The sequence below is a fragment of the Manis pentadactyla genome, chromosome 10, assembly GCF_030020395.1.
Source record: "Manis pentadactyla isolate mManPen7 chromosome 10, mManPen7.hap1, whole genome shotgun sequence".
NCBI lineage: Eukaryota > Metazoa > Chordata > Mammalia > Pholidota > Manidae > Manis > Manis pentadactyla.
In genome coordinates, this window is record NC_080028.1 from 84,535,633 (window position 1) to 84,560,936 (window position 25,304).

Below are 25,304 nucleotides of genomic sequence, written 5' to 3' on the forward strand. Positions count from 1 at the left end.
TAAATAATCAATGGATCAATGAACAAATCAAAACAGAAATCAAGCAGTACATGGGGATAAATGAAAACAAAAATGCAACAGTCCAAAATTTGTGGGATGCTGCAAAAGCAGTTCTAAGAAGAAAGTATACAGGCCTACCTCAAGAAACAAAACAATCCCAAATAAACAGTCTAAGCTTACAGTTAAAGAAACTGGAAAATGAAGAACAAATGAAACCCAAAGTTAGTAGAAGGAGATACATAATAAGATCTGAGCAGAAATAAATACAACAGAAAAAATCAACACAACCAAGAGCTACCTATTTGAAAAAATAAACAAAATAGACAACCTGCAGCCAGACTTAATCAAGAAAAAAAAGAGTGAATACACAAATAAACAAAATCAGAAATGAAAAAGGAATAGTTACCATAGATGCCACAGAAATACAAAGAATTATTAGAGAATTCTCTGGAAGATTATATGCCAATAAATTGGACAACCTAGAAGAAGTGGAAAAATTACTAGAAAAGTACAACCTTCCAAGACTGACCCAGGAAGAAACAGAAAATCTAAACAGACTAATTACCAGCAACAAATTTGGATTGGTAAACTCCCAACAAACAAACTCCATGTCCAGATGGCTTCACAGTTGAATTCTACTAAGCATTTAAAGAGGTAACACCCTTCCTTCTTAATGTATTCTAAAAAACAGAAGAGGAGGAAATACTCCCAAACATTAGAGTGAAATTAGTATCACTCTAATACCAAATCCAGACAAAAACACCACAGAAAAACAAAATTATAGACCAATATCCCTGATGAACATAGATGCAAAAATCTTCAACAAAATATTAGCAAACTTTGGTGGGAATGTAAATGGGTGCAGCCATTATGGAGGTGTCTCAAAAAACTAAAAATAGAAATACCATATGATCCAGTAATTCCACTTCTGGAAATTTACCAAAAGAAAACAAAATCGCTGATTTGAAAAGATGCACAAACACCTGTGTCTATTACAGCATTATTTACAATAGACAAGTTATAAAAGCAACTGAAGTGTCAACAATAGATGAATGGATGAAGATGTGGTACATATACACAATGGAAAATTATTCAGTCATAAGAAGAAAACAAATCCTACCATTTGCAACAACATGGATGGATCTAGATCATATTATGCTCAGTGAAAGAAGCCAGGTAGAGAAAGACAAATACCATAGGATTACACTTATATGTGGAATCTAAAAACAAAACAAAATGAACAAAACAGCAGTACTCCTAGATACTGAGAAGTGACTGGTGGTTACCATGGGGGAGGGGTGGGTATGGGTGGATGGGGTGCATAAGGGGCATAAAGAGGCACAAAAATCTCAATCATAATATAAGTTGTTCATGGGGATGGAAGTGCATCATGGAGAATATAGTCAGTTCTGTAACATCTTTCCATGTTGACAGATGCTTAACTGCACTAGCTGGGGTGAGGACTTAATAATGTGTACACTGTTGTGTACTGAAACCAATATAGTATTGTATATCAACTATACTTTAATAAAAAACACACCTAAAAAAAGAAGTGATACACATATAAAATGGAATGAAATCTTGCCATTTGTAACAACATGGTTGGGCAGAGTGGGTATTATGCTAACTGAAATAAGCCAGGCCTAGAAAGACAAATACTGTAGGTTTTCATTTATATGTGGAATCTAAAAAACAAAACAAATGAACAAACAACAAAACAAAATAGATCATAAATACAGAGAAAAAACTGGTAGTTGCCAGTGGGGAGTGGGCTGGTGAGGGGTGGGCCAAATAAGTGCAGGGTTTAAGAGGTACAAACTTCCAGTTTTAAAATAAATAAGTCATGAGGATGTAAAGTATAGCATGGAAAATTAAGTTAATAATATTGTAGTAACTTTGTGACAGATATATCTACTCTTACCTATATTTTGAAAGACAAAATCTACACTTAATGTAGTGAGCATTTCACAATGTATTTAAATGTCAAATTGCTATGTTGTACACCCAAAACTAATATAACATTTTATGTCATCTATACTTCAATTAAAAAAGCTGAAGCAAGCTCAGAGGAGGATAGAAACTGTGGCTTTTGTGGTCCTGCCAAGAGAAAGATACTAATATTAATTTTCTACCCTTGCATCAGTACACTCAAAATTCAAATTAATTGGCCCATTTAGTTAAGGAAGAGTAAAGCACCTTACTTAACTTACTGCCTCACCAAGACTATATACAATGGTACAAGGGAAATTGTTGAAAATGAAATTGAGTGCTACTAACAAAAGAAGGGACAAATGGATGCTGAGAGACTTAAAAACAACAAATATCTGCTATGAGTAAGTAATATGATTTCTAATTATATTATAAGGAAAATGAGGCCCAGAGAGGTGAGTTAACTTTCCCAACTAACTCAGGTCAGTTCCCATGCTCTTAACTATGATGGTTTTCAGTGGCTAGCTCAGACAAGTGCGTTTATGTTTGTCTCCACAGAGCAGTTCTCTGCCCAACTGGCTTTCTACCAACTGACGCTGCTTTAAGAGGATGTGAAGATGGATCTTCCAGGAGCCCTTTTCCTTGATACTTGGCCTTATCTGGCCACAAACTGGAGACATACTTTGACAACAGAACAAAAATTTGAAGTTGGGGTTGTTGGAAAATCAGGGACATATGATTCTTATTCGTACAGGTTGCTGCATCCTCCATGCTGCCCTGCAGGATGCAAGGCAGACAGTGGTCAGTGGGCCTCTGGTGTATGAAGGCCTCCTCTCCTACTGTGGGCTGGGAAGGACAAAACCTGTAATTGCTATGATCCTTTATTTGGAGATACCTGCCTATTTGGAGAGTTATTTGGCAGTGAGTACGAAGGGTCCCAAAGTGTGCATCTAATTTGTCCAGTCATTTCATCCTAAAAATTATATCTGGAGAAAAGAATTCCAAAGAAGTAAAAAGGTATTTGTAGAAAATTATTTAGTGTAGCATTGCCTAAAATAAAAACAGTAAAATTTCTCAACTTAATGGAATATTTTATATCCACTAAAATTATGAGTCCTGAAAAGCTACATGAAATATTTGTGCTAAGATGTTATATGACAAAACTGTGATATAGAATTATACCTACCCTATATGACAAGTTTGTAAATGATTCTGTGCTGGGAGTGAGTGCAGAAAAGCTGGTGGTGAGACTGTGAGTAGTTGTTTTTTATTCTTGTTTTCTTTAATATTGTCATAATACTATTTGTATAGTTAATATAATTGGGAGGAAAAAATTACAGTGGCTATCTAGGCCTGTTTCAACCTCTCAGGGGTTAACAGAGTCAGATATCTTCAGACCCATCTGACCCACTCTCCAGAAATGACCTGTTCTTTGGGATTAGATAGAGGTTGTTGCCCTTTGACATTTGCACCTATCCCCTTCATCCCTATAAGCAAAAGAATCCAGATAAAAGAGTTTGTGGTTCTTTTTCTCCTGTTCTCCCTGTGTGAAGGGAGTATAGCTTCCTTCCTGTCCTATTCCAGTAATTAGTAGCTTTCTCCTTTGTCCTGCTCAGGTCAGGCCCTGAGTTACTTCTGCTTTCAAGGATGGGAAGCAGGAGGAAGTATTTCAGGGTGGTGGCAGTGTATGGCTGACCCTGCCCTGCAAGTGACCTCTGGCCAACCCTGCTCTTACAGTGATCTTGGAAAACACCAGGTAGGACTGTTTTTCTGACCTGTCTGACATTTGTCTTCCTGCTTGGACAACTGAAGGAGCAGGTGGAGGAGCCTAGTTAAAAAAAAAATGTAGTTCTTACATATTTCATTTTAGATTTATGCCTAGGTGTTTTATAGCTTTTTGGTATTATGAATGGTGTTTTTCCAATTATATTTTCTAGAAAATTATTCAGTCTTAGTTGAGTAAGAAATGGATTAAATTTTTATATGTTGATCTCACTGAATAAGATTAGTTCTAACAAACGGTAAGTTAATGGTCTTAGATTTTAATACTGCAAATAATGCCTTTTTTGTCCACTGAACCTGCCTCAAATAGGAAATAGAGTTATGATTGGATGTAACTGCTGCCCATCATTTTTGCTCTTGGGGAGGCAACAAAAGGATCAGAGTAATTCTTCCCTTCGAAGTGATTTCTTAGCTATGTCTGCAGAGTTAGGCTGTGGATTGTGGGCATCTAGATTTATGAGACTCAAAAAGAAAATAATTGCACCAGTGGGGCTATGTAATACTGGAACCTTGCTTTATATTGACTTGGGTAGAGAACAGATGGGCAGTAAAAAAAATGGACAAATGTAGAGAAGTAAAATTTCCTTCTAATAGCTTATTTAAAAATAATTTCAATAAATGGAACTGGAATATTATTTGTTCATATGGAGAAAAGTGAAATTAGATCCCCTATTTCACACCACATATGCAAAAATGAAAGACAAAAAACTTACACAAAGTCATAAATTAAATAATGGAATAAAACAAATATTTGAGGAGACCATATCAGTAAAGTTTTCTAGCTTTGGAGATTTCTTTAGCAAGTCACAAGAAGTGCTAATAATAAATTTGGCCTCATTAAACATAAGAACTTCTGCCCAAGAGAAATGACAACTAAAATTAAAAATAGCATCTTACTCATAGTTTGAACATGAGTATCAGAAGAGATTATGTCTGAAAATAACTTGTAAGGTGCTAGGCAAATTGTGGTTGTTTTTATCTGAACCCGCAGCAAGATGCCTTATTTTCTATTTAGGTTGATTTGATGTTAAGAGCACTGGTTCACCCAAATTATTTAAAGTTTTGAAGATTCTGTAGTTAGGATTCCATGATCATTAATATTTTTCTCTACTACTAGGCACAGGAGACAATTCCACTTCTTTGTTCCTTGAAGTTGGGAACGGACATATGATTTTGACAAATGAAATATATGCAGAAATAATGTGTGTCACTTTCAGCTAGGAGAATTTAAGAACCTGTGCATGGTTATTCATGCTTTTTTGTTCTGCTTTGGTGATCATGGAGGCACATGCTAATGTGGAACATTGACGTCATCAAACCAGACAGAATTTCTGAGAAACACATGGAAGATGGTTGCTTGGGAGAGTTTTTCAGACATATAGTGAATTTAGGACAAACAAAAACATTGCTATATCAGGCACTAAGATTTTGGTATTGTTACTGCAGGATAACCTAGCCTATCCTTACTGGAAAGAGATTCATAGTCTGTATGGAAAATTCACTTGAATTTCTAGTTCCTGAAATTTATAAAGTTAGTATGTTGATTTGAGATCTTTCTTTTCTTTTAACATGTTTATAGCTGTAAATTTTCCCTTTGCACTGTTTTGCCTCATCTCATAAGTTTTGGTATATTGTGTTTTTGTTTTCATTCATTTCTAAATATTTTAAAACTTAGCTTGTGATTTCTTCTTTGACCTCATGGTTGTTTATTGGAGTGTGTTGTTTAATTTCCACAAATTTGTGATTTTCCCAGTTTTCCTTCTATTATTTATTCTAACTTCATCCCATTGTGGTTGAGATACTTTATGTAATATCTTTCTTTTAAAATCTGTTGAGATTAATTTGTGGCCTAACATATGGTCTATCCTAGAGAACATCCCATGTGTACTTGAGAAGAATGTGTATTCTATTGTTGTTGGGTAGAGTATTCTGTATGTTTCTTAGATCTAGTTGGTTTATTGTATTTTTCAAGTCATCTATTTCCTTACTTATCTTCTGTCTTGCTGTCCTATCCATTATTAAGAGTGAAGCACTGAAGTCTTCAACTATTATTATAAGATTGTATTTCTCCTTTAAATTTTGACCATTTTTGCTTTATATATTTTGGTGGTCTATTATTAAGTATGTAAATGTTTATAATTGTTATATCTTCTTAATTTGTTGAACCTTTTAGTAACATGTAAGTCCTTCTTTGTCTCTTGTAACTGTATTTTGATTTAAAGTTTATTTTCTCTGATGGTAGTATAGCCATCCCCACTCTTCTGGTTACTATTTGAATGAATATCTTTTTCCATTTTTTTACTTTCAATCTGTTTGTGTTATTATATGTAAAGTGAGTCTCTTATAGCTGCATATAGTTGGATCATGTTTTTAATCCTTTCTGTCAATCTCTGTCTTTTGATTAGAGTTCAGTCAATTTACATATAATGTAATTATGGATAAAGAGGGACTTATTTCTGCCATTTTGCTGTTTATTTCCTATTGCCTTATAACTTTTATAGCCCTCATTTCCTACATTACTGTCTTCTTTTGTGTTGATTTTTTTTTTTGCAGTGAAACATTTTAATTCCCTTCTCATTTCCTTTTGTGTATATCATAAAATTATCTCATTTGGTTACCATGGGGATTAAATTTAACATTCTAAAGTTGTACATTCTAATTTGAATTTATACCAGCTTAACTTCAATAACATACAAAACTATGCTCCTATGCAGCACCTTCCCCATCCCTGTTTAGTTATTTATGTCACAAAATGACACCTTTATGTATTATATGACCAAAAACATAGACTAATTGTTTTTTAAAATTAGTCTCTTAAATTATGTATAAAACAAAATGTGGAGTTACAAATAAAAGCTACAATAATACTAACTTTAAGACTAATAGTTTAAAAATGCATTAATCTTTTAAGTAATGTAGAAAACAAAAATAGTAGTTACACACTATTACTACAATAATACTAGCTTTTATAATTGCATATATTTGCCTTTGCTGGGGTTTTAATTTTTTTCACACAACTTTAAGTTACTGTCTACAGTCCTTTCATGTCAACCTGCAGGACTCCTTTTAGCATTTCTTTCAGGGCAGATCTAGTGGTAATGAACTCCCTCAGGTTTTATTTATCTGGAAATGTCTTGATTTCTCCTTCAGTTTTTAAGGACAGTTTTGCTGGATAAAAGATTCTTGGCTGACAATTTTTTTCCTTTCAGAACTTTGAATATATCAGCCCACTGCCTTCTGGCCTCTGAAGTTTCTGATGAGAAGTCTGTTGGAGATCTTATCAAGGATCCCTTGTATCTGATGATTTGCTTTTCTCTTGCTGGTTTCAGACTCTCTGTCTTTGGCTTTTGACAGTTTGGTTATAACATGTCTTGGTATGAGTCTTTTTGAGCTCATCCTTCTTGGAGTTTGTTGAGCTTCTGAAATATTTGTATTCATGTCTTCATAAAATTTGGGAAATTTTCAGCCATTATTTCTTCAAATAACCTCTCTGACCCTTCTTTTTCTCTCCTCACATTCCCACAATGCATATGTTGGTCAGCTTTATGGTGTTCCACAAGTCCCTTAGGCTCTGTTCACTTTTCTTTAGTCTTTTTTTTTTCTGTTTCTTAGATTCGATAACTTCAATTGTCTTACCTTCAAGTTTGCTGATTCACTTTTCTGCCTGCTCAAACTTGCCTTTGAATCCCTCTAGTGATTTTTTAATTTGTTAATGTACTTTTCAGTTCCAGATTTCTTTTTATTGATCATACATCATTTTCTTGACTTTCTTCATGTCTTCCTTTACTTTTTTAAGCATCTTAAGGACTATTTTAAGTCTTTTTGTAAAAGGTCTGTCATTTGGTCTTTCTCTGGAACAGTTATTGTTTACTTTTTTCCTTTGAATGGGCTACACTTTCCTGTTTCTCTGTATGTCTGGTGGTTTCTGTTGAAAACTGGACATTTAAGTCTAATAACATAGTAGCTTTGGAAATCAGATTTTTCCCCTTGCCCAGGATTTTCTGTTATTCCATTTTGTATTCTCTCTCTCTCTGCCAGGGGTCAGCCTGAGGTCTTAATGTCTTCTTAGAACATGTGTGGTGACTTTCTAGATTTTTATGTTTTTGATGTCCTAGTTCTTAAACATTTGGCATCTAAAAGGAGAAAAAAGAGAAAATGAAGGGTGAGGAGGGGAAGGGACTGGCCCTTTCTATCCCCTAGGAGTTGCTTCAGCTAGGAGTGGAGAGGCTTTCACAATTGGTGGTGGTGGAAGGGTGGTCCAGCAATGGTTGCTTGCCTCTGTATCTGAACCTCTGAGATCAGAAGCTACAAGCAACAATCAGAGCACTGATAATTGGTATTTGGGAATTTGGGGTCTTATTGCTCACTCTGGCTCTTGCAGACTGCATATAGGCTGTTCCTGGAATGCATGCACAGGTTCCTGCCCCAGGGCTGGGGGGAATAGGATTGGTAGCTGCCACAGTGCTAAAAGCTGAAATTAACTTCAAGTCTTTGAATAGACTCCAGAGTTCCTAAATAGTAGTATCAGACAGATTCTGCCAGTACAATTGCTGTCTAGGTAGGGAAAAGGATTCCTAGTGTTTCCTTCTCTGCCATCTTCCCAGAATTCTGTCTGATTCAGTTAATTTTTAGGGTTCTCTGTTATGAACTAGGTACTTTTCTGTGCACAAGTAGAGTGATGAGCAAGACAGACAAGAATCTCTGCTCTCTACACAGGTCAAAATCCATCAAGATGTACACAAAGATTTATACACTTTATTGTCTGTGCCTCAATTAAAAAAAAGTAAAGGAAGGCAATAACTAAAAAAAAAAAGGATCTCAGCTCTCATGGAAATTATATGCTCTAGTAGGGAAGTCAGACAATAGAAAAATTAAATAGACAATATAATTTCATGTAATGATAAATGTTATGAAAAAATATTTGAATAACACAGACACTGTAGTTGTCCCATTTGTGTCCCATGAGCATTTAACATTCTCATGGAAGCTGGCCAGATTTTCAGCTGCCAGCACCTGCAAGTGCTTGCCTGCGGGTACTTTCTGACTCCTGGGGCCTCTTCTACCTTGGTGCAGGGACAGTTGGGAGCACCAGAGAATTAAGGCTTCCCTAGAGAGCACCCCTCAACAAATAGCTGATGTGAGTTGTGGATAAGAACCTAGCTCCCTTGCCCCTCAGGTGGGTAACTCTGAGGCATCTTCTACACTGCCTTGCAGGGTTCTTCAGTGTATTGAGCTCCAATTATTTACAGCAGTACCTTGTTTCATCATGCATTTTTTATGGGATCCTTTCCATCCTGACTTCCAACTAGGGTTTCCTGGATCATCTCCCAGATAAATTATTTGTGCTTGAATCTTTGTTTGAGGGTCCATTTATAGGGGAACTCAAGCTAGATTTTATGAAATGTGGGGGTGGGGACAGGTGGGAGGGAATGGCTGAAGCCAATGTGCAGCAAAATCATTGGTGGGTCATTGAGAAAGGCTCTGTGAGTTGGGTAGCTGTTCTGAAATTTTGCCTGTGCCTTTATAGAGAGTGGGCCCTTTGCTACTGTTCAGAGCTAGGAGGGGCTGTGGTGTCCAAGCTAGAGCAGCTTCCTGTGGTGGTCAGAGTGTTATAGCTTTTATCAAAAGAAACCCAACTTATTCTTAAACCACTCCCCCACACCCTGGTTGGTATCCTCTCTTCCTGGGCCCATGGCCTTTTTTCTCTTTCCTCAACCCTTTTTCCTGCTAACAAGTATAGTCACTTGGTTGTTTTAAATTATTTATTGGTGCTTTTCTTTTCTTTCTGATTATAAAAGTTATTCTTTTTTCTATATAAAAGTTTTAAATACAAAAAAAAGAAAAAATTAAAATCATCCTGTGACTGATTAAAGTTGACCACAAATTCTTAGACACACCTCCCTTGAGAGGTAGGATCTATGTCCTCTCTCCTTTAATATAGATGAGCCCTGTGAGTGCTTGACCAATAGAATATGGTGGAAGTGACTGTGAGTTTCCAGATCAAACACTTAAGAGACTGAAAACTTTCAATTCTTGTCTGTTGGAACACTTGCTCTTGAAATCTAGCCAGCATGCTATGAGTAGCCTAAAGCACATGGAGAGGCCACATGTACATCCTCCAGTTGACATCCTCAACTGACTTGCCCACCTACAGCCAACACCAACCCAGCCATGTTAGTGATCCATTTTGAAAGTCCAATCCAACTGAGCCTTGGATGACTCTAGGTCCATTCACAATCTGGCTGCAACCATGTGAAATCCCCTAGTGAGTAGTGCTGAGCCAGACAATCAACAGGACTATGAGATAGTAAGTTGCTGTTTAAGTCACTAAAATTTGGAGTGGTGTGTTATTGCAGTAGTAGATAATGGGAACACACACGTAACCCTACCATGTAGAGATAACCATTATTAACATTTTGATTTTCCTACATGCACATATTTTTAAATAGGTAATTTTAAAACCACACATAGAGAATTTTTATGGAGTTTTATTCGGAGAGCAAACATTTATTTGCTCTGGTTATTAAGAAACTAAAGTTAGAGGCAAGTGAAAATGTGTTCGGGAAATAGTGAAAAAAAACCATTAGCTTGGGGATCATGTTAACAATCACATTCCATGAAAGTATGCACCTGTGTCTTTAAAAACAGATTTAGAAGTGACTAACACGATGGATATAACGATATATCATAGTGAGAGCATTCAACCATTCCTCTGTTGTTAGATTATTTAGGCTGTTTTAGTTTTTCACTGTTAAAACCAATGTTTCAATGAACAAGCTTGCATATACACCTTTGACTGTACTTCTCAGTTGTTTCTTAGGATAAATTCTTGGAAGTGAAAATTCCTGGGCTTTTTTTGATGCTTTAAAAAAAATTTTTTTAAGGAAATTAATATTAAAAAAGCACTGGGTTTCTCTGTACCTGAGTTGCCCTTAGATTAAGGTGGGCAAACAGGTGATACCTTTGGGATAGTGACTTTGATGGTTTGGGCCAGGAAATTGGGTAGGGAGGGAGCACAGGCTGTGTATAGCTACAGAAGGGTCAACAATGCTGAGTGTTCGCTGAGCCGCCGCCCTCTTCCTTTGACTCTTCGCCAGATTTCTGCCTCCTACTTCTCTTTTTCTGTCCTTCCTGGCTTTGGTGGCTTCCTTTAATTCGCTCGGCGGAGTGTGTAGCCCCACTGTTCCTGCTCACTCCAGCTATGATTCATAAAGTTCTTCTGTTAACAGGTGAGCCAGGGGCCTGGTGGGGGGCCCTCAGAATAATGAGGGAGGGAAATTTTGAGTCTGTGAGCAGAGGGAAAGGGTGCAGACCATCCAGGAGGTAGACAGGGAGAGACAAAGGGTGTTTAGGGAAGGGATTCAGGAAGCAGAGTAGAGCCAGACCAAGAGTCAGGGCCAGAGAAACTTGGACTAAGTTCATAGACTATGCAGGGGGTTTGGCTGGCTTCTTCACTTCGCAGATTCCGACACTGTGTCCAAAGAGGTACAATGACGTGGCTAAGGGGGCACAGCAGGTATTCTGTTGGAGTGTTTCTTCTTGAATTCCATCTCACTACCTCAACTTTGCCTCCAGTTCATTTTCCAAGGACCCAGGGTATAAATGTTTGTTGAATGAATGACTGATCAAAATAATTCAAGTTTATTTCCTTTTAATCTGTGTTTTGTGGAGAATGAGTCAAAGAGAAAGAAATGCTTGAGAGTTACATAGGAAGGAAATTGCCTAACTGAGTCTTTAGGAACTTGATTGTTGGGCAAATCAGTGGGGAGGGAACACAGGGTGAAGTTTGGAGAGGAGCTAAAGGCACCTCAAGTTGGTGGTCCTTAGGCCAGGGGTTAGCAAATGGTGGCCTGTGGGCGTAGGCAAAAATTTCACCACCTGTTTTTGTACAAACTGTGAGCCATAGGTCCCAGATAAACATTTAGAATTGATTTCATGATAGGGAACAAGAACTTTGAATCCCAATGAAGTGAACTGTTATCTCCCCCAAAGAATTCTATTTGTCTCATTAGTAAATTAAAAAAATTTTTAAAAATTTTGATATCATTAATGTACAATTACTTGAACAACATTATGGTTACTAGACTCCCCTCATTATCAAGTCCCCCCCCCACATACCCCATTACAGTCACTGTCCATCAGCATAGTAAGATGCTATAGAATCATTACTTGTCTTTGTGTTATACTGCCTTCCCTGTAACCCCCCCCTACATTATGTGTGCTAATCGTAATGCCCCATTTCCCCCCTTATCCCTCCCTTCCCACCCACCCTCCCTAGTCCCTTTCCCCTTGGTAACTGTTAGTCCATTCTTGGGTTCTGTGAGTCTGCTGCTGTTTTGTTCCTTCAGTTTTTGCTTTGTTCTTATATTCCACAGATGAGTGAAATCATTTGGTACTTGTTTTTCTCCACCTGGCTTATTTCACTGAGCATAATACCCTCTAGCTCCATCCATGTTGTTGCAAATGGTAGGATTTATTTTCTTCTTATGGCTGAAAATATTCCATTGTGTATATGTTCCACATCTTCTTTATCCATTCATCTACTGATGGACACTTGGGTTGCTTCCATTTCTTGGCTATTGTAAATAGTGCTGCGATAAACATAGGGGTGCATCTGTCTTTTTCAAACTGGGCTGCTGTATTCTTAGGGTAAATTCCTAGGAGTGGAATTCCTGGATCAAATGGTATTTCCATTTTTAGTTTTTTGAGGAATGTCTATACTGCTTTCCACAATGGTTGAACTAGTTTACATTCCCACCAGCAGTGTAGGAGGGTTCCCCTTTCTCCACATCCTTGCCAACACTTGTTGTTGTTTGTCTTTTGGATGTTGGCCATCCTTACTGGTGTGAGGTGATATCTCATTGTGGTTTTAATTTGCATTTTTCTGATGATTAGCGATGTAGAGCATCTTTTCATGTGCCTGTTGGCCATCTGAATTTCTTCTTTGGAGAAGTGTCTGTTCAGCTCCTCTGCCCATTTTTTAATTGGCTTATTTGCTTTTTGTTCATTAGTAAATTTTTATTACAAAAAATACACTCAATTATTTTATTTTGAATTTAATAAATGAAAAATGTGTAGAAATGCATTTTCTCTCTTATTATATAAGTACCTACGTAATATACCCTACTTGTCTCTTGGCTCACAAAGCTTAAAATATTTATTATTTAACCCTTTATAGAAAAAGTGTGCCAATATCTACCCCTGGCTACCAGGGCTGGATTGGGAGGCAGACATCTCCAGGCTGGGATAGGTTGAATGCTGGCAGCAAAGATGTATGGAACAGGAGGGCAAACTGCTTTCTTAACTATATGCTACCTACTTCCACCTGACCCTCACCCCCTGTTGTTCTCTCTCCAGTCTTGGCCTTATGTCATGGATTCAACCTGGACACTGAAACTGTAAAGATCTTTCAAGAGAATGCAAGGGGCTTTGGGCACAGCGTGGTCCAGCTTGAAGGATCCAGGTAAGGGTTGCAGATGGCCTCCCTGTCTCAACATGTCTTCCCTGTAAGAGTTCAATACCTGAAAAAAAAATCACAATTTCCTTGATTTTTTTTGAATAGGCAATACAGTTACAGGGTTCTAAATTTGGAAGATATAAAAGAAGGTGACAGTAAAAGAAGCCTCCTCTGCACTCCCTTCCCCCAATTCTCTTCCCAGGAGGTTCCTTGGTAAATGGTTTTTTTTGTGTTCTTCCAGAAAAATTCTACACTGTATATACCTCCACATTTCCCTAACTTCCCCACCCCTCACACTATTTGTAGCACACATCATACTTGAACTACAGCCTGCTGCCCATTTTTGTAAATAAATTGTATTGATTCCTCACCCCAACTCCCCATTTACTGTTTATGGCACTTTGGAGCTACAATGGCAGAATCAAGAGGCTGTGACAGAGACTATATGGCCCATAAAGCCTAAAATATTTACCTTTACAGAAATAATATGGAAATAATATTACCTTTCCAGGAAAAGTTTGCTGGCTTCTGCTGTATGGTGTCCTCTGCATTTTTTTTTCTTAATAAGGTGTGGTGATTTTACCAAAAAAGTGTATAGAGAGCTTACTCATTCTTTTTTATGCTTGCATCATATTCTATTATTTGAAGGTGTTACAATTTATATTACATTTAAATTTCTTAATGGATATTAGATGGTTTTTTTGCTATATAAACAATGCATATGTGCAAATTTTGCATATGTGCAACTATATTTGGAAGTAAATTACTGGAACTAGAATTGCTGGATCAAAGGGTACGTAAGAATTTGTAATTTCAGCAGATCTTCCCAGATTACTCTCTACAGAGATGGCAAAAATTTAAACTCACACCAGAAATTTACATCAATATCTATGTCTTCACCCATTTGCCAACCCATTGTGTTATGAAACTTATTGATCTTTGCAAATTGAGTATGTGAGAAATGATATATCAATTTAGCTTGAAATAGCATTCCTTTTTAATTGAAAGATGTATTTTCTTTTCTGTGAATGTTTTCTTCTCTGTTGACTATTTTTCTATTGGGTTATTGTTTGTTTGTTCGTATTTTTCCTTATTGGTCTGTAAGAATTCTGACTATATTGAGGAAAGAAACTCTGGGTATGAGTTGCTAATTTCCCTTCTCCCAGTTATCATTTGTCATTGACTTTGTCTATGGTAGTTTATCACATACATTTATTTTAAATGACTGTGTAGCTGAGTGTATTCATTTTTATACGTCTTCCAGGTTTTGTGTCATTCTTAGGCCCTTCCCATTCCAAGATTTAGTTTTTGCAATTTTTTTGTTGCTGAGTCTTCCTCTTTTTTCTGGGCATTGGGAAATCCACGTGTGGGTTGGCTCCCCCACTTTCCTCTGGGTGGCAGGACTTCCATGGTTTTCTCTCCCCACATGGCAGAGGTTTCTCTTGTCCCCATGGTGATATGTTCCCACCTTTCCCCACAGAATGGTGGTTGGAGCCCCCCAGGAGATAAAGGCTATCAACCAAACAGGTGGCCTCTACCAGTGTGACTACAGCATGGCCGCGTGTGAGCCCATCCACCTGCAGGGTGAGTCACTGCCCTGCCTTGGGACCCAGGGCTAGGGTTGCACCTACACATACACCTGGACTTGCCAGGCATTGCCTTGGTTCTGGGGGTCTGTTGTGGAAGCCCAGGAGTTCAGCTCCCCAGTCTCTGTGCTGTATGCAGATTACCTAGACACCCTCAGGCACCCCTTCCCTGTTTCTTTCCCATGACCTGGGTACCTCCTTGACTTGTCAAACCTCTGTGTCACCCAGGCCAAGGTGACCCTTGTCCTGCTCTTAACTGTCCTTTTCTTCTCCCCGAGGATGACTATGTATATTATCTGTCCCCTCAGTTCCCCTAGAGGCTGTGAACATGTCCCTGGGCTTCTCTTTGGCATTTGCCACCAAACCTTTCCGGCTGCTGGTGAGTTACCCTGGGTCACAGGAGTATCCTGAGGGAGGGAGTTGGTGGCCCAAGGCTTCTGGGGCTGGGGTCTGCAGAGGGAGGAAATGCTGGGGAGAAAGAATAAACAGCCCCTCCCACCTGTACTTGATCCCCAGGCCTGTGGCCCCACTGTGCACCAAACTTGTAAGGAGAACACCTATGTGAATGGCTTCTGCTTCCTGTTTGGGTCCAACCTACTGCAGCAGCCCCAAAGATTCCCAGAGGTCCTCAGAGGTAGGTTGCCTTTGGTAGTGAGTACATATAGGCAGCATGAGACCAGAGGGCTGGGCCAGGACTGGGCTGGGTACTATTCGTAGTCTGGGAGGTGACTTAGAGGTCTAGGTGCAGAAGGGTGAGGGAACAGAGTTCCAATAGAGAGAAGCTAGGGAGGTTTAAGAAAAGTCCTGCTATAGCTACTCATCTTTTTGAGATGATGTTCCAACCATTGTTCTTAGAGTAAGTACCTGTTCTCCTGGCCATAGCCTTTGAGGCTCTAGATGGTATGGCTCCTTTCCACCTCTCCAGCTTCTTTCTCATCCCTTCTAGGTCTGACCACTCTGGCTGCCTTTCTTCTCCAAGAATCACATTAAGCTGCTCTTGTCTCAGGGCATTTGCACATACTACTCCTTTAGCCTAGCATGCTCTTTCTCCAGATTTCAGCTGACAACCCATTATTGTCATCTCAGCTCAAATGTCACCTCTTCAAAGAGGCCTTCCTTGAGTAGCCTGTTTAATTATTCCCACCATTACTCCCTACCACCTCATCCTATTTCACCATTTCATATCTATTTATATTTTACTTGTTTCTTATCTGTCCTTTCCTCTGGAATGGAGGTTCCACGATAGAAGGGATGTTGTTTAGCTTTTTCATGGTTCTACACTCTTGCCTCTATTGCTGCTTAACAAATTGCCCCTGAACTTAGCAGCTAAAAATAACAAACATTAATTATGTTACAGTTTCTATGAATCAGGAATCTAGGCATGGCTTAGCTGGGTGCCTCTGCCCCATGAGATTAAAGTTAAGTTGTTAAACCAGGGCTGTGTTCTGATCTGAAGGCTTGACTACAGGAAGATTCACTTCCAAGCTCACTTACAAGGTTGTTGGACTGAGGGCCTGAGTCCTTACTGGCTGGAGGTTTCCCTCAGTTGCTTATCACATGGGCCATAGAGCACTTCATTTCCATGAGCTGCTGGTTTCCCTCAGAGTGAGTGACAAGGGACTGAGACAGCAAGAGAGAGTAAGCATCCAAGACAGAAGTCACAGTCTTTTTGTCATATAATTTCAGAAGTAACAGCTCATTACTTATACTGTAATGTATTCCTTTGAAGTGAATCAAAAGTCCAGCTCATGCTCAAGAGAGAGGGATGTAAGTGTTATTACCAGGAGGTGAGAATCTTGGGGACCATCATGGTGGCTGCCTACTATATCCTTGTTCCCAAAATACTTGTTGATTGAAAAAGAATGAGTCAGTGAATGAATCTTTTTTCAAGCTGCTCTCTGCCACTGATTTCTTTACTGTTGGGCTTTTTGCTTGTCTCCAAGTTGGTTCTGGAACCATGGGCAGGTATGTCTTCTTTTTATAGATTTTTTTAAAGCTATGTCCTTTGTAGTTTGCTTTCCATGGATAACTTTCCCTACTTCACAAAGAAAACCAAAGCTGTCAGGGCATGAATGCCCTCCACTCCCCGCTTCTCCTTTTTCAAATTTCTACAGTGGTACCAATGTCTTACTAGTTTTAGAGGAAGTCCTGTCTTTTTCATGAGGAATTCTTCCATCTGGTCTCTTGAAGTTTTCTCACATTACCAATTTGGAAGCCCACATCTTCAATCATCTTCTTAAATTTCTCCCCCTCCTTTGAATGTAAACATGTTCATGCTACCCATATTTCAAAAACAATCAATCTCTAAAACTGACTGCAATAAAATAGCCTTCCCTCTCCCTGGTTTCCTCCCCATCCTCTGCCATCTCTCCTGCACTTCACCACCAAAATTCTTGAGATGGTTCCCTCTTCTTGTCTCCATTTCCCCCATGTCATTGATTCTTCACCTTCTGGCATCTGTTATCTGGCCACCCATCAAATAGATCTTGAAGATCTATAGATTTGCAAGAATGACATCTGTGAATAACTAAATGCAAGATCTCTTTTTATCCTCATGTTCACTCACTTTTTCTGATGTGACCTGCAGATCTTCTTTCTTCCCCAAACACCTTGGCCTCAGATTATCTCTTCTTTTCCTTTCTTCTCTTCCCTCTCCCTCTCTCCCCTGTCCTTCCTGTCTCTCCTCTCCTCCCCTTTCTCTCTTGCTTATCTCTCTACTGAGGGCTGATGCTAAGCTTCATCTCCAGGCTGTCCTCCTCACCCACCTAGGAGTACTGGGTCACAGCTTCTATTCTTGTCCATGTGTTCTTCCTGCCTTATCATATCCAAATTTGTGACTTCAGTTCCCCACATCACCAATTTTTCTCTTAAGTCCTCACTCTCAGTACTTCAAAACTCTTCTTTAAAAAATTTTTCATTTCTTTAAAAATAGATAATACATGCAGTTGGTTCAAAATTCAAAAGGCACTAAAGGATATACTGTAAAAATGTCTCCCTCTTGGATCCCTAGCCTTCTGTTTCTTTCCTGGGAGGCAGTCACATCACCAGTTTCTTATGTCTTCTTCTGGTGCTACTCCATGTATTTATAAACACCTACATATCTATACTTTCAATTTGTGTCACAAACTTAAGATATGTATAGATTTATGTAAACATGAACAGGATACAAAAGAACTCTATCACCCCTTTAAAAATCCTTCATGCTCTCCCTTAATAGTTGCCTCTTCCCCATCACCCCTAGTCCCTGGCACCCACTGATTTGTTCTCCATCACTGTGTATAGTTTGTCTTTTCAAGAATGCTACATAAATGGAATTGTAACCTTTTGAGATTGACTTCTTTCAGTAGCATAATGCATGTTGTTGTGTGTACCAGTAGTTCTTTCCTTTTTATTGCTGAGTAGTATTCCATTGCATGAGTTACCACAGTCCCATTCACTAATTCATCCACTTGCTCATGGAAGGATGTTTGGGTTGTTTCCAATGTTTCAATCATGAATAGAAACTCTTCACTGCTAGGCAATCTTTCTAAAACATAAAACAGATCATTTTACTTCCCTTTCTAAGCCCCTTCTATGGCTCCCACTGCTTAAAGGATAAAGTCAAACTGCTTTTTGGATTAGAGAGGCTCTTCCCAACTGTTCTCTTCTTAATGCCATAGCCTCATCTCCATCCCATAACATAGATTTGCCCTCAGAGTGCCATTTCCATCCCTTGGTCCTGCCAGAATCATTTTAGGCCTATACCCTTTGTATCAGTCAAGGTCTCAACTGGAATAGACAGCACACTCCAATTTTCATAATTTGAGGAAGGTTTATTTACAAAGGGACTAATAAAGGTGTGGTAGGGTCTAAGGAAACTACAAGATGGTGCAGAAATCTAGGGTGAGTAGCGGTCGAGCTGTTACTACCCTAGGCTGATGGGACAAGGGAAGGGAGAAGTCACCAGAATCTGGAAAGGGAGAGAGTCATGTGGCCCCTTGAGAGGAGCAGTGAACTGTTGATGGGCCCAGCTGGCCTAAAGTAACCTTGCAGGGAGGAGGCTGAAGGGAGAATACTCTACTTTCACTCTCCTCCCTCTTTCCAGTCTTCTGTTAAGGCTCTTAATTGGGTAAATCCAACTAGAAGCCAGAGGGAGCCCTGTTGATGTGATCCATGTAGGCTGACATCCCAGGCCACAAAGCTGAGTGGAGGAGGGTAGCAAATGGATTTGGGGCATACCTATTCCTTTTTTTCCTGTAAACTATTTCTGCCTTTGTATTACTGGCAAATTATTTCTCATTCTTCATGAGGTAACTGTAATATGACCATTTTCCTTGACTCCCTTGAGCAGAATTAACCATTTTTTTCATACACCTTTGTCCATTTAAAAAATCATTTTGAACAACATTCGAGTTTATTAAGCACATTTAAAAAAAGTATTGCAAAATGTTTACCTTTTGCCAGCTCTAAGGTTTATGCTGCTCCCAAATTTTGCATATAACTGAGCTTTCAGTCTGCTAAGACCTGTTGAATTGATTTCACTCTGGATTCTAAGGTGTCAGTTTCTTCTTGCAAATTTTTCTTTGCTTCTTTTAACATTTCTTGAATTTATTCTTGAGAATGGTAATGAAAATATGACCAATTCGATTAAGTATCATTAAGCAGTCATCTGCAAGCATGTCCTTCAAGCATCTTCTAAATTTTGGAGTTGTTTCTTTTTTCTTTTGTTTCTTCCTTCAGCTATGTGATTCTACTTGTATTATGTGAAAATTTGTTTATATTTTGTTGCTTTTCAAAAGTAACATTGACATCTGCAGCTGTCTTCTTCATGGTGGCTGCCATCTTGGGACCATGTCCATGTTTTAATTTAGCTTGGAGCATAGGTTGCATCTTGTTTACTTTTTATTCTCATTTCTCAGCAGAGAGATGACATGCAAAAAATGTACCCCAAGTCTCTAGAGATTAATCAATTCGTGCTCTTTTTTCCTTTCCCCAGAGTGCCCTCAGCAAGAGAGTGACATTGCCTTCTTGATTGATGGCTCTGGTAGCATCATCCCGAATGACTTTCAGCGGATGAAGGAGTTTGTCTCAACTGTGATGAGTCAATTTAAAAAGTCTAAAACCTTGGTGAGGGTCAATGAGTAGGTTAGAGGACAGCCCACATAAGAATGGCAAATACATGCCAACCAGGCCACCACTTTCTCTCCTATTTCTATTGCAGACATTGCCAAATTGCCAATTGATCATGGTTTTCTTTCATAATTATCTTTCCTGCTTTGTTTGGACACAGCCACAGCATTGTTCTAGCCCTCAGGGAAGTTGGCATAGGGGATGAAATCCATGTGCTATGTCTGGCTGAGTTCTACTACTGAGGAGGGAGATCTGATGGCAGATTTCTGTCCTGGTGAGGCAGAAGGATTGGGCAGTGCAAAATTTGGAGGGATTTGGAGGTGGCAGTGTTTCAAGATTGATTTAGGTGTTGCTGGCAGATGGCTAAGAGGGTGGAGAGCACCTTCTCCAGTGTAATGCCAGGTACCTGTTCCCAGTTCTCTTTGATGCAGTACTCTGAAGAATTCCAGACTCATTTCACCTTCAGTGATTTCAAGAAAAACCCTAACCCAGGATCGCTGGTGAGGCCAATAAAACAGCTGCTTGGAAGGACACATACTGCCACAGGAATCCTCAAAGTAATGTAAGTTCTTCCCTCTTTGCTTAGGGTAGAAGGAGGAGGTGATATTTTTAGCTGGATTTGCAGAGTGAGGAGAGTTGTTCAGACAGGGATTTCTAGCAGAAGGAATAGCAGGAGTAAAGGTGTGGACAAGAGACTGGGCATGATGTGTTTATGAAATATAAATTGTGAGTAAAGGTGGAAGTAAAAGTGGAAGTGATGGGAAGGCTGGAGGGAGGCTAGAAAGATAAGTTGAGGCCAAATCATTAAAGGCAACTTAAAAGTCACTGAGCTCTATTGAAGGTTTTAAGCAGTGGGGAGACATCACCACTTGTTTTGGAAAGTTTGCTTTGATTTTTGTGTGTGTATTTGTAAAGGTGAGGGTGGGAGCTGGGACAAAAGTTTGGGAAGATGAGGAAGGGAGTCCCTGCAAGGAACCAGGAAGGGTTTGATGAGGGCCCAGTTAAGCCTATTAAAATTTTTTTAATTTAAAAAGAATAATACTCAGTTAAAAAAATCAACTTATGCAAAAAGTATATAAAGGCAGTAAAGGCCTCCTCTCCCTCCACTTTTCTCCCCTCTCCTGCTGTCTTCCCAGGTCTTGGAGCAGCCACATCTTAGTGTTTGCCTCAGAGAGCCCAAGCTCCTCCTAGACAGTGCCTGGCTGCACCTGAGTCTGTGACTGCTGATGTTCCCTCCCAAACTAAAAGTATCTCTGCTTGCATTTGACTTTTCCCTCCTCTTCCCTGGACAGAAGAGAACTGTTTCACAGCAGCAGTGGAGCCCGGGAGAATGCCCTTAAGATCCTAGTTGTCATCACAGATGGAGAAAAGTTTGGCGATCCCTTAGAGTATGAGGATGTCATCCCTGAAGCAGAGAAAGCGGGGGTCATTCGCTATGTCATTGGGGTAGGATATGTGGCTCTCTGAATGCTTCTGTGGAAGGTTTCTTCTTGGATACACCCTCCCTTGAATTTGCAAATATCGATGAAATCAAAATGGCAGGTGTCACTACTATACCCCATATATGCACCTGTATCAGTGAACTGTTGTCATGATGATGCCATGTAACAAACTATCCCAAAATTCAGTGGCTTAAAACAGTAAGTGAGTCTGTAGATCAGCTGGGCACTTTTTATGAACTTGGCTGGGCTCACTCATGAGTCTGTAATCAGATGTTTTACTTGCTTTCTACATTTGGCAGCCTGTCCCAGAGGCCTTCTAGCGCAATCCCTCATTTCATATTGTTTCAGATTCTTTTCCTGCAGAATTTTCTTTGCTGGATGAGACTACTACCCCCAGAGAGCATTTGATTTGGCCTCTGTTCCTTGGTAACAGGTGGGAGATGCCTTTAACAGTTTGAGATCCCGCCAAGAGCTTAATATCATTGCATCCAAGCCAGTTCGTGATCATGTGTTCCGGGTGAATAACTTTGAAGCTCTGAAGACCATTCAGAACCAGCTTCAGGAAAAGATCTTTGCAATTGAGGGTGAGCTAAGGTTCTCTATTTTTGAAGCAGCTCCAGAGGCAGGCCTTCACCCAAAACATGTTTTTCTCTCTAGAAATTTGAACTTCCTAACCCTTTGTATCCTGACACTCAGCATTAACCCTCTCCACTTCCTCCAGTTCCCAGCAACTCTGGGTCAACTACTTTGAAATTGAAGGACCTAGAATTTTATCTATAACTTGGCAAGTCTTGCCTATAGGCTGAAAAATTGGACGTGAAGGGAGCCAAATCCCATATGGTACTTTTCCAAAAAATAGGATGTGTTGCCAACATTTATTTGTTTGTATCTCCAGTGCCTAGTAGTGCTTGGTACACAGAGGGTGCTCAATAAATGTTTGTTGACTAAAATAATTTAAAAATTGGGGAAAGGTTCATGTACAGTCTGGATTTATGGCTTCATTTGAAAAGTTGGTATATGAGACACCTTGAGAACCCCATTCCCACTTGGCAAAGAGTAGCTGGAGCTGAGTAGCCACCATCCTTTTAAAAGGGACATATGCTTTCTAGTTCAACATAGCTCCCATCTGAGTCTCTTTTGTCTGGCTACCACAGCATTTGAGTTTCTGGCACCTAGTCTGGGCTCTCTTGCTTTCTTTAATGTAAAAAGTTTTCCTCGCCACAGGTACTCATATGGGAAGTACCAGTTCCTTTGAGTATGAGATGTCTCAGGAAGGCTTCAGTGCTGCCATCACCTCTGTAAGTGGTTTTATTAAATGTGAGGGAAAAGAAGAAAGATGCACAAGGGTTTGGGGGCGCTTCTCTATTGAGGGTACTTCTTTAATGGGCAGTAGTGGTCTCTTCTCCCTTCTTTGTCAGTCCTGTTTTTCTTTCTTTTTTATTGAGATATGGACATAAGTCATGATTTTAGCTTCAGGTGTACAATATAATAATTCAATATATGTGCATGTATTGTGAAATGATCACCACAATATGTCTAGTTAATTCCATCATGTCACACAGTTATAATTTCTTTTCTTGTGATGAGAACTTCTAAAATTTATTCTCTTAGCAATTTTCAAACATACAATACAGTATTATTAACTATAGTTGCCACACTGTACATTATACCCCCAGAATTTATTTATTTTATATCTGGAAGTTTGTACCTTTTGACCCCCTTCACACATTTCACCCACACCCCAACCCTCTCCTTCAGCAACTACCAATCTGTGTTCTCTGTGTCTGTGAGTTCACTTATTTTTGGTTTTGTTTTAGATACCACATGTAAGTGAGATCACACAGTATTTGTCTTTCTCTGACTTTCTCACGGTCCATCCACATTGTCACAAGTGGCAGGATTTCCTTCTTTTTTTATGGTTGAATAATATTATATCTATATATCTATATCTATATCTACATCTATATCTATATCTGTATATATAGATACCACATTTTCTTTATCCATTCATGTGTCAGACGACACTTAGGTTGTTGCCATGTCTTGGCTATTGTAAATAATGTTGTAATGAACATGAAGGGGCAGATATTTTCTTGAGTTAGTGTTTTCACTGACAGAAAGTGAAATTAATGCCCAGAAGTGGAATTACTGGGTCATATGGTAGTTCTATTTTTAATTTTTGAGGAAATTCCAGAGTTTTCCAGTGATTGCACCAATTTAAATTCCCACTAATAGTTCACCAGGGTTCCCTTTTCAACACCTGTTATTTCTTGTCTTTTTGATGAAGCTGTTCTAACAGGTGTGAAGTGACTTCTCATTATGGTTTTGTTTGCATTTCCCTGATTATTAGTGACACTGAGCACTTTTTCCATGTGCCTTTTGGCCATCTGTATGTCTTCTTTGGAAAAATGTCATTTCAGATCTGTCCATTTTTAAAATTGGGTTGTTCGTTTTTTTGTTATTTGAGTCGTATGAGATTTTTATATTTTCTATATTAACCTCTTATTAGATACATGATTTGCAAATATTTTCTCCATTTTACAGGTTGCCTTTTCATTTTGTTGATGATTTCTTTGCTGTGCAGTTTTTTAGTTTGATGTCTTTCTTGTTTAGTTTTGCTTTTGTTGCCAAATCCAAAACATCATCCCCTTGACCAATGTCCAGGAGCTGTTTTCTACTTGGAATTTTATGGTTTCTGGTCTATGTTCAAGTGTTTAATCCACTTTGAATTGAGTTTTGTGAGTGGTATATGATAGTGTGGTCCAGTTTAATTCTTTTGCATGTAGCTGTCCAGTTCTCTCAAAACCATTTATTGAAGAGACTGTCCTTTCCCCACTGTATATTCTTGGCTCTGAAATAAATGCATGGCTTTATTTCTGGGCTACATATCTGTTCCACTGATTTTTGTGTTTATTTTCATGTCAGTCCCATACCGTTTGATTACGATAACCTTGAAACATAGTTTGAAATCAGAAAGCATGATGCCTCCACCTTTGTTCTTCTTTCTCAAAATTGCTTTAGTTATTCAGGGTCTTTTGTAGTTAAATACAAATGTTGCATTGAAGCTTTAGATTGCTGAATCCTGTTCTACCTTCTTTTCCAGAATGGTCTCTTGCTGGGTGCTGTGGGGAGCTTTGACTGGTCTGGTGGTGCCTTTCTACATAAGTCAAAGAATAAATTCACCTTCATCAACAGGGTAGTTTCAGACATGAATGATGCTTACTTGGGTAAGTGGAGAGGGCAAGGTTACTCTTAACAAGGGGTAAGAATATGGTATAACTCAACTATTGTAGATGTCACTGGATCTTTCATAGGCTCTTGGGATAGCTTTCAATACTAAAATTTCAAAATTTTAGTCAGGGTCCAGTTGCTCCAACTTAACAAGCCTGGGAAATGCCCCATTGCCCCTACTCAAGGGATAGACCTTCTAGAGGGGGCAGGGTCTGCATGGGACAGCACATATCCTCTTAGATCACCATCTTCAGGTTATGCTGCTGAAGTCATCTTGCGGAGCCGGGTGCAAAGCCTGGTTCTGGGAGCGCCTCGATATCAGCACACTGGCCTGGTGGTGATGTTCAGAGAGAATGCTGGTGTCTGGGAGACCAACACAGTTATCAAGGGCAGCCAGGTGAGTGCAGAGCATGTGGTGCATGAATGTACAAACAGAGGAATCTTGGGGGCTGAGAGATTTCAGGATAGGCATCTCCAGGTGCCACACATGGCAGTTTTGTAAAAGAGCCCTCAGAGAGCTTTGAGCTGGAGAGTCATGGGATCAGCTTTGCATTTGAGAATTTGTTCTCAGTTTTGTAAAACAATGAACAGCACTTAACTGGTACAGAGCTCTCTACAAGTCTACCTGTACACAGAGCTTGTATTTGACCAGTACATAACCAGTATAGCCACACTAGTTATTAACATATTGAAATAATTCCATATCTGTCAATAAATATTTGTTTCCCTTAGGTGCCTCCCCCACTCACTCTGGCCCCTTTCCTAGTA

General features: G+C 39.2%; 1 protein-coding gene and 1 pseudogene across 1 annotated transcript in view; one reads left to right on the forward strand and one right to left on the reverse strand.

Annotated features, from left to right (window-relative positions):
* Positions 1-10,797: 10,797 nt before the first annotated feature.
* Positions 10,798-25,304, forward strand: part of ITGAM (integrin subunit alpha M) — a 63,917-nt gene continuing 49,410 nt past the window's right edge. The window contains exons 1-12 of the mRNA XM_036927237.2: positions 10,798-10,940; positions 13,069-13,174; positions 14,649-14,752; positions 15,063-15,133; positions 15,271-15,388; positions 19,730-19,860; positions 20,280-20,425; positions 21,156-21,309; positions 21,739-21,889; positions 22,530-22,603; positions 24,409-24,532; positions 24,791-24,933. Of these exons, the coding sequence (XP_036783132.2) occupies positions 10,913-10,940; positions 13,069-13,174; positions 14,649-14,752; positions 15,063-15,133; positions 15,271-15,388; positions 19,730-19,860; positions 20,280-20,425; positions 21,156-21,309; positions 21,739-21,889; positions 22,530-22,603; positions 24,409-24,532; positions 24,791-24,933 (1,350 nt within the window). The 5' untranslated portion in view covers positions 10,798-10,912. The remainder of the gene's footprint in view (positions 10,941-13,068; positions 13,175-14,648; positions 14,753-15,062; positions 15,134-15,270; positions 15,389-19,729; positions 19,861-20,279; positions 20,426-21,155; positions 21,310-21,738; positions 21,890-22,529; positions 22,604-24,408; positions 24,533-24,790; positions 24,934-25,304) is intronic.
* On the reverse strand, positions 18,596-19,722 carry LOC118933204 (prefoldin subunit 4-like; annotated as a pseudogene).